This window comes from Myotis daubentonii, chromosome X (genome assembly GCF_963259705.1).
Source record: "Myotis daubentonii chromosome X, mMyoDau2.1, whole genome shotgun sequence".
Taxonomy (NCBI): Eukaryota; Metazoa; Chordata; class Mammalia; order Chiroptera; family Vespertilionidae; genus Myotis; species Myotis daubentonii.
In genome coordinates, this window is record NC_081861.1 from 25,601,253 (window position 1) to 25,616,195 (window position 14,943).

A 14,943-nucleotide genomic window follows, 5' to 3' on the forward strand; every position below is an offset into this window, starting at 1 on the left:
GTGAAGATTCAGTTTCAGTCTTTCGGATCTAGGTTTCCAATTACATATTACTCAAGTATTAACTGCACAAGTAATGGGTTGACTTTAGACTAGGAATTGGTGTGTGGAGGATGCAAGAATCTTTATTTTATTTTTTTGGATGAAATTTTTATCTATTATATATTAAACATTCTTACTGCTGCCCTGCAAAGCCATAGCAGACTTGAGGCACTGTTGAGGGCCAAATTATCTCCAAGTTGACAGATGTCTTTGGGTTGCATTAAGAGACCTACCCAAGCCCTACTGGTTTGGCTCAGTGGATAGAGTGCCAGCCTGCGGACTGAAGGGTCCCAGGTTTGATTCCAGTCAAGGGCATGTACCTTAGTTGCGGGCACATCCCCAGTAGGGGACATGCAGGAGGCAGCTGATCGATGTTTCTAACTCTCTATCCCTCTCCCATCCTCTCTGTAAAAAATCAATAAAATATTTTTTTTAAAAGAGCCCTACCCAAAACTGAAGTGGGGAGGGGAGAGCCCATGCCTCCACTGTCCCATCCCACTCTCCCCTAAACCCTCTGCCTTTTAAAAGCAAATTGTTTTCACTGCGATGTTGGACACCACAGGTATCCATATCTCAGGGCCATCAGAGACCTCTGAAGCCTTCTTTGTGTCCTGTCTCTCCCCCCACCCCCAATCCTGTGTTGTTGTTTTTTTCTAATATATATTCAGGATTTTTATGTCATAGCTATCCAGGCTCCACTCTCTAAATTTTAAGAACTTAAATCAAAAGTTTAAATTGAAGGTGCTGTTTATAGACACTTAAAACCCAATGAAAGCCCAGCCATCATGACAAATCTTTGAGTGCTGTCTTAAGAAAATGATGCTGGTCATCACAGCTTCAGCATCTCCTGTTTTTTGATGCTCACCTCCCCCTGCTGAGCTGAAAGTTTCCTGGCTTTTTTCCCCTCCTCTTATTCCTTTGTTGTCCTGTGTAGTGATTTGGTGAAAGAAATTATTGCTGCCTACTTCCCATCCACCTCCCCTGCATTACATATGAGTTTCAAGTTTTATTATTACAATGAAAGTTCTTTACACTGGCTTTTAAAAAAATCCTCATGTCATTCCACCCAGATTGTCCTTATTTGTAAGTTCCTACCAACACCACTTTCAAATTGAGTGTGAAGCCATAGTCCTGGCCTTTGGTCACCAGTGTCATTTTCCCTGACTGTAGAGTTCTGGAGTAGTCCTGTGTTCTTAACTGAAAACTGGACATCTGGGACAGAACAAACTAATATTATGAACTTGTTCATTTTTCTGGGTCACCTCAGTAAACTCAGTTAAATCCAGCTCAGATTTTTTTTAAAAACTCAATAGAGTTGCATCTATGTCAAAATAAGAAAATGCTCAAGAATTTTATAAGATTCCGAGTGCATGGAATCTTTGAGATTCTGATGAAACAAGTTCTAACTATGAAAATACTAAATAATACAAATGAGGGTCTTTTCAGTTGTTAAAAATCTTGGTTTTTATACTACAAGCTTCTCCTCAAGTTTGTTCTCAGGACACAGAGACACACTATCAAAAGCAGAACCGCATACTTACTTCCACTTGCAAGGCTGGCACTGGCAGATCCACGATCTGGGCGGAAATATTTCTTGCCTAGTAAAGAACAAATATGATTGAAAATGAAATTCCTAGGGCTGGGTTAGTAAGTGCTCAGTTGTACCCCAGGACCTCCAAATCACTTGCTCCTCGGTTTGTGGACACCTGGCATATTTTCTTAGATGCTACAAAAACAGAAAAGCTTCTGTTTTTAAGGTCCCCTGAGCCTTGTCCCCATCTTCTAGGCAGTGTTTTTGATTAAGTGTCACTAACTTCCTGAACAGATCTGGAAGCATCAGTCACCAATTCATATGACTAATGTCAACATTAGCAGAAAAGTTCTAAGACTTTGCAGCAGTCAAGACTGCAGTGACAAACATTTGAGAATATGCCTGCCTTTTAGTTTTGCCTATAGTAGAAGCTCACTAAGTATTTGCTGAATTGGATTTGAACTATAGAGTTATGTTTGGGAGGCGATAATTTAAGCCATCTGTGTTCTAACCAACTGTTGAAACAGGACTCTGCTGTGTATATACACTGGCATATACACAAACACAGTTGGCCTAATCTTCCCTCTGAATATAGTAGAAACAGATTTTTGACAGAGTATCGGGTGGGAATTTTCATAGGTTTCCCAATCATGACATTTATAATTTACTCTTTTTAAATATGTACATTTTTAATCAAACTCTGTAAGTGATGGACTGGTACCTTAATGGAAAATGTTTTCAACATTAGGATGGAACACAAGGTCTGACTTAGGAAGACTATGCTGAACAGACTCTTTGTGTACTATATACTTAGTTCAGAGTAAAGGCAGCTTTTAGCAATTTATTTCAGGCATGGGACACTAGAACCACAGATATGTATGGATTTGAGAACTATAAAAGAAAATTCACCCAGAGTACAGACAACTAATACACACACACACACACACACACACACACACACACACACACACTCACACAAACACTGAGTGGCCAGATTATTATGACCACCTGATGTTTGTAGGCAAATTAGCTATAATTTCACACTGAAGTTGCTAGAGGGCCAGACCATTATAAATAGGGAAGCAGGTTGTTTACCACGACAGTAGAAGTGATTTTTTTCTGAAGATATGGGTAAACAACGCGATTGAACAGCCTTTGAACATGGTATATATTTGAATGTGAGTGGCCAGATTATTATGACCCCCTGACGTTTGTAGGAAAATTAGCCGTACGCTGCATTGTATGAGATATGGAAGCTGAAGGCCTGTTTGAACACCTTTGCTGTCTGCAGTTACCAAGATAAAACGTCTCCAATTCGCACAGGAACACAAGGATTGGACAGTCGAGCATTGGAAAAAAGTCATGTGGTCCAATGAATCACGTTTCCAGTTGCATCATGCAGATGGCAGAGTTAGAATTTGGCAAAAACAGCATGAAAGCATGCACCCCACATGCATGAGTACAACCCTTCAAGCTGGTGGGGGCAGTGTTATGGTTTGGGGCATGTTTTCCTGGCATGATTTGGGCCCTTTAATTCGTGTGGAACAATGTCTGAATAGCACAACATATCTAAGTATCGTTGCTGATCAAGTTCATCCTATCATGTTGATGGCGTATCCCAATGGAGATGGCTTCCTCCAACAAGACAATGCGCCATGCCACAGTGATTGTATTGTGCAGGAGTGGTTTCAAGAACATGAGGGAGACTTTACCTTGCTTAGGTGGCCCCCACAATCACCAGATCTCAATACAATTGAGCATTTGTGGGACGAAGTTAAGAGTCATTAGGCAGCTGGTTCCACAACCATCAAATCTCACAGAACTAGACAGTGCTATTCATCAGGCATGGTGTCAGATTCCTCACATCACCTTTCAACATCTCGTGGAGTTAATGCCAGGAAGAATCGCCACATTATTGAAGGCAAAAGGTGGTCCAATGAAGTACTGATGGGGTGGTCATAATAATCTGGCCACTCACGTTCAAATATAGACCACATTCAAAGTTTGTTAAATCATGTTGCTTACCCATATCTTCTGGAAAAATCACTTCTACTGTCGTGGTAAACAACCTGCTTCCCTATTTATAATGGTCTGGCCCTCTAGCAACTTCAGCGTGAAATTATAGCTAATTTGCCTACAAACATCAGGTGGTCATAATAATCTGGCCACTCAGTGTATATCTTCAGTATTTCATGTGAAAGGCAAATCTTATAGCAGAGTGGGTTGCTCTTTTGGTGAAAATGTACCCCGGGGCCAATTCTTCCCCACATTTTTACAAAGAAAGGAATCTTTTTTATGGGACTTTTTCATCTAGTAAGCACTAATTAAATATTTTTTTGAATGAGTGGGTAAGTGAAGAAGTGTTTTAGTTCAGTGGGATGGGTGATGATCAGGGAACAAGACTCCACGGAAAACCAGGCACTGTGATGGTCTCCAGAAAGCAATAGGATGCCTCTACAGTTGCTTTGAATTTTAGTGTGTGGAGCAGATGGCCGGTATATATTGCCTTTGTTTTTGACTGAGCCTGACATCATTGCAAGTTGCCAACCTGTTTGAAGAATAGAGTTTTAGCTTATAGGTATAGCGCCGAGTTCTGTTTTACAAATGGATTATTTGGTGGCTCACAGTGATGTGAATACAGACGCTACAATTTTAGGTAGCAACCCATCCTTTTTCTAGGATAAGTCCAAGTCAACAGACTGGATGAATATTCCAGGTCAAGTTCATCTGACTGGCTCTCTATGTAACCCTTATTCATTAAACTGTGAATGTCATTGAAGCCTAGTGAAGATATATGGAACATTTAAGCAGAACATTCTGTCCCTCAGAACCTCCATGTCCAGAGTAGCAGCAATTAGTCTTGACAACCCACCTCATGCCAACTCACTCTCAACCCCAACCAACCAGAGGCAAGCATTTACTTACAGTGGGCTGAGCTGGAAGGCAGGTTGAAGGGCATTCCCGTGCTTCTGGCTGCCTGGGCGGAGTTGCAATTCTCCCACATGGCAGATTGCTGAGGATAGGCTACACATCTCTCTTGCTGGAAGAAATTTAGGAGGGACTCATATTTCCCATTAGGCTGGGCCTCTGGAACCAGATGCCCAGCAGAGAAGGCATGAGGATATTCTGGCTCTGGAGATCCTGGGCTGGTTAGGGAGGAGAAATGCCACAGATCACCAGGCTGAACAGAGGGACTCCCAGTCAGGGGCACTGGGTACTGATCCATAGCCATGGGACCAAACCCATTCGTGATGCAGTTGACGGTGCCATTTGCAAAAGATACTTCTGGTTGTGGCTTTGTCCACTGAGAAGAGAAACGCCACTGATTTGGAGGCATGTCACTATCTGGGAAGGAAAGATTTAGAAGACATGTTAGGTATGTATTTATTGTTTTCAAAATGGAAGTAACTTAATTTTTCTGGTTAATACATAATATATTTTTTAATGTGAATAAATGTAGAAAAGATTAAAAAAAACTCATCATAATATGCAGAGACCACCATTGTCCACCTTTAGGTATATTTATTTCTTACTAAGGTTTGTTTTTATTCATGTATGCATTGTATTATTTTTATTGATTGATTTTAGAGAGAGGAGAGAGATTTTAGAAAGAAAGAGAGAGGAAGGGAGGAGAGAGGGAAACATCAATTTGTTGTCCCACCCATTCATGCATTCACTGGTTGATTCATATATGTGCCCTGACTGGGGATCAAACCACAACCTTGACATATTGGGATGGCATTCTAACTAACTGAGCTACCTGGCCAGGGCTGCATTGTTTTCACATCACATATTGTTTTTAAGGCTGCTTTCACATCATTAAAATACTACAAATATCCCTCATAGACATGAATGGAGACAACACCAGCTTTTTAAATGGCTGCACAGTATTCTATCATTAGGTAGTAACTTGACTAGCAAACATTGTATTTGTGAGAAACTCAGTTATTTGCAATTTTTTTTATTAACAACATTGTGATGAACACCTTTGTATATACATTTTTGCATCCTTGTCCAACTAGCCCCACAGGGAAACTTTTGAAGGATTGCTTGATTAAAGGTGATTTGTGTGTGGTTGTTGCTGTTGTTTGGCTTTATTTTATAGCTGATCCTTGAAGTACACAGACTATGAAGACTCCACTGAACTTTATAAGGGGTGTAACACTTGCCTGTGTCCATCACTTATACAAATCTAGGGGTTGAAACCCCATTTTCAAGAGGAATTTGGGGCATGGGGATGTTAGGAGACTGGACCAAGTTAGCAAAGCAGATTAGCCATGTAGGGATCTAAGCTGGAGTGATAAGTGATGGGGTAGGGAAATGGTTGTTTGGACCTCTTCCTACATAAGCAAAGCATTCAAGATCAAGCAATAACTTAGTTTCTTCTTGCGGACTAACTAATGAGGATGGAGACTCCGTTGGTCTCAGAAACACTAATTCTAATTGTACCTTTAAATAGCAGCAGAATTTGAGTTCTCAAGAAGTCCAGGATAGTTCATGACATGGATGTTTCATGATGGATGTTTTCTCTATTCTCAACACCCATTCAAGCAAAAGGGGAAGAAGAGAGAGTTTTAGCAGATACTTAAAGCTTGGAACCTCTCAACTATCCAAGATAATGAAGGGGGCATGGGTGTAGAGACAGAGGAAGATTGGAAGGCTGGAGAGGCTGTCTGGTCTCTTTCCCCTCCACATGTGCCTCTCAGTTCTTCTGAGTGGTCAGTTTGCCTGGATTCTGTACAAGATAAAAACATCTGAGAGGTCTACCCAGTGATACTGGAGTGCTCCCACCCACCACCCTAGCTTTTCGATGTCATAGAGATGTAAGAGCAAAAAAGCCCTAACCTACGAGGCACAGACATTCTGCCCAACATTTCACATCATTTACAATGATTGGCCTCTTTCAATGAAATCAAGAGCAAGGAAACATATAATAAGATTTGTTCCCGGGGATGCATGCTACTTTTGAAAACTGATTATCTGCAGGAGAGTAGCAATTCAGAGCACTGTATAGCACAAATAGAGTGATTAAGCTAACTAAGTATAATCATTGTCCATTCTTTGTATTCAATGAGGGTACCACATGCCCTAAGAACAAATTAAAAACAATGTGTAGCCTCCAACAACTGGGTAGTTTCCATCTGAACTGGCCTTACTGATCTTGTACATATGACCTAGGCACTGAATGCACTCTCTCAGAAAGGATCTCCCTGACCCTCCAATCTAGAGTTTGTTATCCTGCTATTGACTGTGACTATGTTCTGTTTATTTCCTTCATAGCAGTAATCCTAACCTGTAATTTCTTTATTTATTCATTCACTCACTCTTAGCCTTCTCCACTAGCCAGTAAACTTTGAGAGGACTGAGATAATTTTTCTTTTCTTCACCACCATATTCTCAGGAACTTGCACAGTGCCTGGCACTTAGTAGGCCCTGACTAAATATTATTCTAATGAATGTACGCATACGCTTACACACACATGTACCCATTCTCAAACATATGCACACACACATACTCCTCCATTAAATCTTTCCACACTGATGAGAGCAGCATGCAAAGTGGTTAAGAGCACAGACTTCGATGTCAGATGTCAGACAGGTTTGGAGTCTAATCCCAGCTCTGCTCCTTCCAAGCTGTGTGACACTGAGCATGTCCCCACCCACCTCTGAGCCTCTGGGACTGTTGTGACATTAAATGAGACAATCCACTTAAAGGATATGGCACAGTTCCTGGTACATAATAGGCCCTCAATAGTGATAGCTGTTGCTATTATTATTAATCATTATTTTGGTTTATAAACCCAGTTTGGGCTCATATTCATAGGTTTCTTTCCTAGTTTGCAACACTCATATAATCAACCTAGGAAAAAGCAAAATGGTAATGTATGAGACCTGAGTGTCCTCCTATCCTCAGTGCCAAAAAGGGAAGAGAGGAAAGGACTAAGCAAAAAAGCCCACAGCAGCAGCACTTCAGGGATAATGTGCAGGATCGAATAGATACTGGCTCTAAAAGAGATTTCAGAAGCCTGTGCTCAGTATGTGTCCATTCCCAGGGAAGAATATGTCAGAGATGGGCAGGAACAACTATAAATCTAGAAAAGCTTTTCTTTATTGAGCACTTACTATGGAGCAGACACTTTGCTTAACATTCTGCATTTGTGGTCTTATGTAGTAACCCAGATGAGAAAATAGAGACTCAGAGAGGTTAAAATAATTTGCCTAATTCACAGTTAGCAAGTGATAAATCTGTCTGATTCCAAACCTCATGCTCTTACTGGCTATGCCTCTCCAACATTGCAAAGAGTACTGTGAGATGGGCATTTTCTCACACTACTAGGTTTGGATGGGTGGCAGATGGGCATAACACTTCTGGGGAGTGCTTTGTCAGTGCATGTCAAAACCCTAAAATTTGTGTGTACCCTTTGACCCAATCGTTGCACTTACAGCAATTTATTTTAAGGATATAATCAATGATGCATGCATAAATTTAGCTACAATGATTCAAAGTGACATTTATAATACAGTTAAAGATTGGCAATAACCTAAATGTCTAAAACTTTTAATAGATTTGGTATGTCTATAAGGAGGATATTCTTGATGTTGTAGTAGAACATATAATGGCATAGAGAGAGATATATGACTATTGTTGATTTAAAAAAGTTACAACCCATTTTGTGCAAAATAATGTTATGTTGTAAAACTTAGTATGTGTGCATAGATGCACATGTGGTTTTGTGCCCTGATTGCTTACCCGTGTTTTATAAATTCTTCAAAAATTAACACATTATTTTTGTGGTTAGAAAAAGTTATTTTAAAGTAAAAACCTCTTGACTCAGTGACTCTGGGTCATAATTATGATAAGACCAACATATAAATACCAGATTCCCTTCCATCCATCCTTTCTTCTTTCTTTCTTTCTTTCCCTCTCTCTGTCTCTACCTTTAATACAAATCTTGCTTTGTGATTACATTGAAACTGAGATCCCTCAGAACACACACCCACATCTTATACCATGAAAGTCCAAACTTTGGCCTGCCCAATCTGCACACATTGACTCTCTCCTCTCTGCCTTCTTTGCATTATATTGTTTGTATTAGCTAAGATAAAAATGATACCAGAGACAGAGGGGACAGCTTATAGGAGACAGTCCTGTTCTTGGGCACTGGGAGTGGAGGTGGGGTACTGTTCAGTCCCTCACCATACTTCACAATCATTTCCCTGAGATACCTAGTGTTTTGGTGATTTATCCAGATTCCTTTCCCAACTGAAAATGGAGATGAAATACAGAACATGTGAAATACAGAAAGTGGCTAAGAGCTCAAAATCTGCAATCAAACTGATTTGCTTGTGAATGGCTGCCCTTTTCTAGCTGTGGGATCCTGGACTCTTTGAGCCTCAGTTTCTTTACCATGAAATGGACACAGTGAGAGTTAACCAGTAAGTTGGTATGAGGATTCAATGAGATCATCCATGTGACACCCTTAACAAGAGGTCTCACTCACAGAAAGTATGTGCTCAGTAAATGTTAGCCATTGTAAACAGTATTAGCTATAGTTCTTATGGGCATTATTAACTCTCTTGCCAGGGTGTTGTCAGAGTCTACAAAGGAAGGACAGTGAAGTAGTCAAGAGATTGGCTCTGGAGTCTGACTGACCTGGGTTTCAGTCTATCACTCATATGTGTGATGCACCATGTCATTTACCCTGCAGTTTCCTATGCTGTGAGGATATAGAAATCTACTGTAAAGTGGTTTTATGAAGTAAAACACACATGCAGAAAAATTTACAAATAAAGTGTACAGCTTGGGAATTTTCATGAACTGAGTAATGAGCACCTAGATCAAGAAACAGAACGTGGCCCTAACCGGTTTGGCTCAGTGGATAGAGCGTCGGCCTGCGGACTCAAGGGTCCCAGGTTCGATTCCGGTCAAGGGCATGTACTTTGGCTGTGGGCACATCCCCAGTAGGGGGTGTGCAGGAGGCAGCTGATCGATGTTTCTCTCTCATCGATGTTTCTAACTCTCTATCCCTCTCCCTTTCTCTCTGTAAAAAATCAATAAAATATATTAAAAAAAAAAAAAGAAACAGAACGTGATCGCCATCCCAGAAGCCCTCCTCGTGCCCACATCCAGTCACTAGCCCCCATCCCCAAAAGTAACCCATCTCCTATCTTCTAACAACATAGGTTCAGGAGCTCTTCCTATGTTTTATCTCAGGTTGTGCAAAGAGGCCCTGCATGGCCACTTTGCACAAAGTGTCCAATTTGGAGGCATGTACATCTTCCAGTGGGAGCAAGGCATTCAATGTGCGCTCAGCAACTGCAATGAAGAGCTCTTAAATCAATCAGGCCTGCCCTGGCTGGCCTAGCTCAGTTGGTTGAGCATCATCCCATGCACCAAAAGGTGACAGGTCAGGGCCAGATGTTTTTCTCTCTCTCCCTCTCCCTTCCTCTCTCTCTAAAAATCTATAAAAACATATTTTTTAAAAATCAATCAGACCCTGGTCTATTTGCACATTTCAAAAAGGTGATAAAGAGCCCTATCAAATCACATCCATCTAGCAGGGTGACTTCTCCATTAGGCACAGCAGGTACAGTGTCTAGGGCCCATGAATACTTTTAGGAGCCCATGAAAATATTTTAACTGCCTTTAAAATTGTAAGAAAAAATAAATATAATAATTATAATGAATATATAAAATGAATGCATCCTAGATTATTTTGCTTTTATGCCATTTTAGGAAAAAATGTCCTTTTTCATATCTTTACAGTGGAATGTGCCTATGAAGCAAAGTGCCCAGGGTCCATAAAAGCCATACTGCAGGGCTTGCCAGCTTATTTATGGCTTTCTCCAAACCTAGATATTTTGATGAGCACATTTTTTACATAGCTCTTGAAATAATTGTTTTGAGATATAAGAATGTATATTTAAAAATAATTACTAAATAGTTAATGCAATAGACACCCCTGATACTGTTAAGAGTGCAAAGAGGGATGTGGTAAGGTTCCATCTACCTCTCTCTGGCCGCTTCCCTGACCATCAGATCATCCACTATTAGTAGAGAGGAGTCTGGGTGTACCTATATGGGACATGCTTTTTTATATTGTGAATATTTTGGTCATCTTGCCCCTGTGAGGCCAGCAGTAGTAGAAATAATAATAATAATAATAATAATAATAATAATAATAATAATTTGGTCATCTTGCCCCTGTGAAGCCAGCAGTAGTAGAAATAATAATAATAATAATAATGGTAATAATAATAATACTAGTAAAGGTAATAATAGCAAACAGTTATGGTGCTCTTATTGTGTATCAAGTAGTTAATCCACCCAGCACTTGACACAATTGAGGAAACAGTGAAATAGGTGAACTAATTTGATTAAACAGTGTCCATTATCACATTAAACTTCTAAGAAGGGGGTGGCAGCATCTTTCTGACAATATGGCTTGCCTTCAGCAAATATATACATATGTATGTGCATTAAGAGAATCAGAGAACTATCTTTCAGTGATAGCCTCGATTGGAAGTTCCAGCCTATTCCCCCACAACATGCTCACCATTCTTCAGGATCACATCTCCACTCTGGCTGAAGGGGCTCAATTCCTGGGGGCTCCTGACATTGCTCAGAGCTCTGGAGAAGTGTTCATCCACTACGCTGCCGATGTCCCCTTGAAAATAGGTGAAAATGACACACCGAGAATTCCACTCAGTCTTTATAGGCTTCTGTATCATCTCTTCCATTGTGATATAGGTAATAGCTGCAGATAAAATGAGAAATATTACTGGTACTATTTTCCAAGTGGCTTGGCTATAGTTTGGATGAGCAGTATCCTTGGGGGGCAAGAAGTTAGCTCCTATGAAGTACAAGTTCAACAACCACACTGTGCTGATCTGAGGACCAGCTGAGGAGCCTGATCTGATCAGTGTTTAGGAAACTGAAGGGGCCCTTTCTTACAAATTAGAAGAATTTTCTGGCAACATGACTAGAAGAGCATTAGGAAATGAAAGAAAATAATAATAATGAGGCCAAATCATGAGGTTACTTGCTTTCTGGGGAAGTGCCTTCCTCCTCCCAGAACTACATGATCCTCCTGGAAAAAGGGATGAGGTTCCCTGACTAAGCAATCCAGTGTGTATTGACAATTTCAATAGTCATAGTAAGCATTGCTTTCCATCTTGACTACTTCCATACGAGAGAATAAAACACATCAAATTCTCCCACTCCTCCTGATACCAAAATCTATGTATGATGGTGGCCTTCACCCACCCACCCCATCCCAATCTTAGAAACTAGCAATTACAAACCAGTCCAGTCATAAGGCCTCCATAAAGCTATATTCTGAACCAAATGCAGATCTCAAAACACACCACACACACACACACACACACATACACACACACACATACACACACACACACACTTCTTGCAAATCTGAAAGATTGTCAGCTCTGCTCACCACCATATCATCTGCATCTAGATCAGGGCCTGAAATAGAGCAGATGTTCAAGAACTGTTTACTGAATTGTCTTAAGCTTGGCCTCTATCATTGTATTCTACCTTGAACTTCTTGAAGGCAGAGGCTGTCCTTTTGCATTCAGGCCAGTAAATGGCACACAACAGGCAATCAAGACATGCTGTGGCCTTTCTTTAACTGGGGAAGTAGCTCATCGGATTGCTTCTTTACCATTGGCCACTCTTGTGCTCAGGCTAAAGACAACTTTAATATATTCATTCTTGTGAATATACTGAAATGAGGATAGTTGAATAGTCCTGTTTATAAGATCTTTTAGGATGATACTTTTTCTTATTTCTTTAATCCTAACACCTAGCACAGTATAGGTATTCATTGAACAATGGCTGAATGCCATTTCATACAGAGACAGCACAATGCAAGGAAATCATATCAATTAGAGGAGTCAGAGGATCTGGGGTTGACTTTTGGGAAATCACATAGCCTCTCTGGGCTTCAGGTTCCTCTTGGGTAAAATGAAGAGATTGTAGTATATGAATTCTGCAGATTATTCTTTTATGGTTTTGCTAGAAGTGTCAACAGATTATGATGGGGACGTTAGGAAGGAATCTGGCAGTCAGCGGGGGACGCTTTATAAAGAATTCTCCTTTCAGAATCACTTTAGCCCCAGTCATAACCAGACTATATTGTCTACAGAAGCCTTTGATTGAGGACATCAATCTATTCCCCCTGGTTGACAGACACACTAAGTATAATCAGGAACTACTTGAAAAATGAATCCATTGTATCATTATTTCAAAAAACATGTGGACAACTGCTTTGAAAAAAAAATGTTTGGTAGTTTTTTATATAAAGTTAAACATACCCATACTACATGACCCAGCAATCCCACTTCTAGGTACATATAATCAAAAGAAGTGCAGATATATGTCCGCACAAAGACTTGTATGTGAATGTTCATAGTGACTTTATTTAAATAGCCCCAAAGTGAAAACAACCCAATCTCTGTCAACAAGAGAACAAATAAACTAGCTGTGGCATTTTCACACAATGGAATGTTATTCAATAATAAAAGGAGCTGGCGTCTGACCAGGGACTGAGTTCTGCGACCAGGGACTGAGCTTGGCCGTAACAAGTAGCGCCAGAGCAGGCCCTTTGGCCGCAACATATGGTGCTTGACCAGGGACTGAGTTCGGGGGAGATAAAAAAGGTGGTCAGGTGAAAGGAGGCTCCGAGGCGCGCAATGAGTAAGCTTAAAAAACAAAAGTAAGAAAAGAAGAAAGTAAGCTTAAAAAGCAAAAGTAAGAAGGCCAAAAAACAAAGTAAGGTAGGGAGCTGAAGTGTGGTAATATTAGCTCAGTGTAAAACTTGGGAAATTCAGGAAATAAGCTGTAAGAAATAAGCAGTAGAAATAGAGAGTAAATTTAAAAAGCAAAAGTATGATAAGAAGGCCTAAAAACAAAAATAAGGTAGGGAGCCGAAGTGTGTCTTTTCTCAATCCTTTCATCCCCCTGCTCAGGATCACCAGGGCCTGAGTTTTGGCTGTAAGAAGTGGCTTCAGACCAGGGACTGAGTTCAGGGGAAATTTAAAAGAGATCAGGTGAAAGGAGGCTCCAAGGCGCGCGCAGAGAGTAAGCTTAAAGAAACAAAAATAAGAAAATAAGAAGTAAAGCTAAAAGCAGAAAGTTAAGCTAAAAGCTGAAAGTTAAGCTAAAAGCAGAAAGTACGGCTAAAAACAATGCTTATTGGAGCATTTTTAAATTTCTAAGGTAGAAATAAGAAGTGGTAGAAATAAGCTGTAGAATGTAAGCAGTAGAAAATAAGCCGTAGAAATAGAGAGTAGGAAATAAGTTGTAGGAATATAGAAATAAGAAGTAGAAAATAAGTGGTAGCAGTAGAAAATAAGTAGAAATAAGCTGTAGAAATGTAGAAATAAGCAGGGGTTGCAACCCAGGAAAGGTTTGGGCAAAAGCAGCCAAGCCGACCTATAGTTCATAGTTAGAGGTAGAGAAATAAGCAAAAAATAAGTGGTAGGAAATAAGCTGGAGAAATAGGTAGAAATAAGCGGTAGAAATAGAGAAATAAGTAGAAATAAGCGGTAGAAATAAGTGTTAGAAATAAGCTGTAGGAATAGAGAAATAAGTAGAAATAAGTAGTAAAAAATAAGTGGTAGAAAATAAGTGAATAGGAAGATATAAAATAAGGTAGAAATCTCCTAGGTTTTGTTTAAGCCACTGTAAAGCAGCAGATGGCTGTGGTGGTTGATGTTTAAGGAAGTAATTTTTGTTTTAGACCTAGATTGTAAGCTCTTGCAGCAGTTGCATTGTTTCTAGGCTTTGGTTATCTTTGCTTGTGCAACCTGATAGCTCCCTAGGACTTTGGGTCCATGTGAGACCCCAGACTCAGAGTTGGAAGTCTCCAGCTACCGAAGGTTACTCGTTTCCATGCAGCAGCGGCTAAAGAAAGAAGCTGAGAAGGGGCCAGACTTCCACCGGCGTGGACAGGACTGATTTGACTGGGATTGGTGCAGACTCAGCGTCAAGGTCAACCGTTCAAACAGTGTGATCCAGGGGTCTAGTTTTGCATCAAGACATCTTTGCATCAGCGGCATCTTACTACGCTAGTGACCGAGGTATCAACATGGAGTCAGCTGAAGAAGATGGCGACTGAGGCCAAGCAAATGTTAAGAAAGCAAGTGGAAGCTGTGCTAACATTGGTGAACTGTCAGTTTTCTGTAAAATCTTGCGGAGCTAAAATCTAAGGACTCTGGGTGGAATGTCCTGAGAATGTTGATATGTTTGTAGTTTGATTTTGCATTGGTATTGCTTTGTTATTAGCCAGAGTTTTGTTCTCTTGGTAACATTGCTGTTTATAGTTTTGTTAATAGCCAGAAGTTTGCTG

The 14,943-nt window shown here is 40.3% G+C and overlaps 1 protein-coding gene and 1 long non-coding RNA gene across 2 annotated transcripts; both read right to left on the reverse strand.

Annotated features, from left to right (window-relative positions):
• Positions 1–125: 125 nt before the first annotated feature.
• Positions 126–638, reverse strand: LOC132223785 (uncharacterized). The gene is made up of 2 exons (XR_009450518.1): positions 494–638; positions 126–279 (listed from the first exon to the last, which is right to left on the reverse strand). It is a non-coding gene; the product is annotated as an uncharacterized LOC132223785 (long non-coding RNA).
• A 458-nt stretch (positions 639–1,096) lies between these two features.
• VGLL1 (vestigial like family member 1) lies at positions 1,097–11,311 on the reverse strand. Its single transcript, XM_059678635.1, has 4 exons — positions 11,128–11,311; positions 4,496–4,915; positions 1,581–1,637; positions 1,097–1,251 (listed from the first exon to the last, which is right to left on the reverse strand). Exons 1-4 carry the CDS (start codon positions 11,309–11,311, stop codon positions 1,097–1,099), a joined length of 816 nt encoding a protein of 271 aa, XP_059534618.1.
• Positions 11,312–14,943: the final 3,632 nt, after the last annotated feature.

Coding starts and splice junctions, on each gene's coding strand:
- VGLL1 (XM_059678635.1), bottom strand. CDS start 11,311: ATGGAAGAGATGATACAGAAGCCTATAAAGACTGAGTGGAATTCTCGG. Junction 4,916..11,127: donor AGATGTGATCCTGAAGAATG/GTGAGCATGTTG, acceptor TTTCCTTCCCAG/ATAGTGACATGCCTCCAAAT. Junction 1,638..4,495: donor GCCTTCCAGCTCAGCCCACT/GTAAGTAAATGC, acceptor GTTCTTTACTAG/GCAAGAAATATTTCCGCCCA.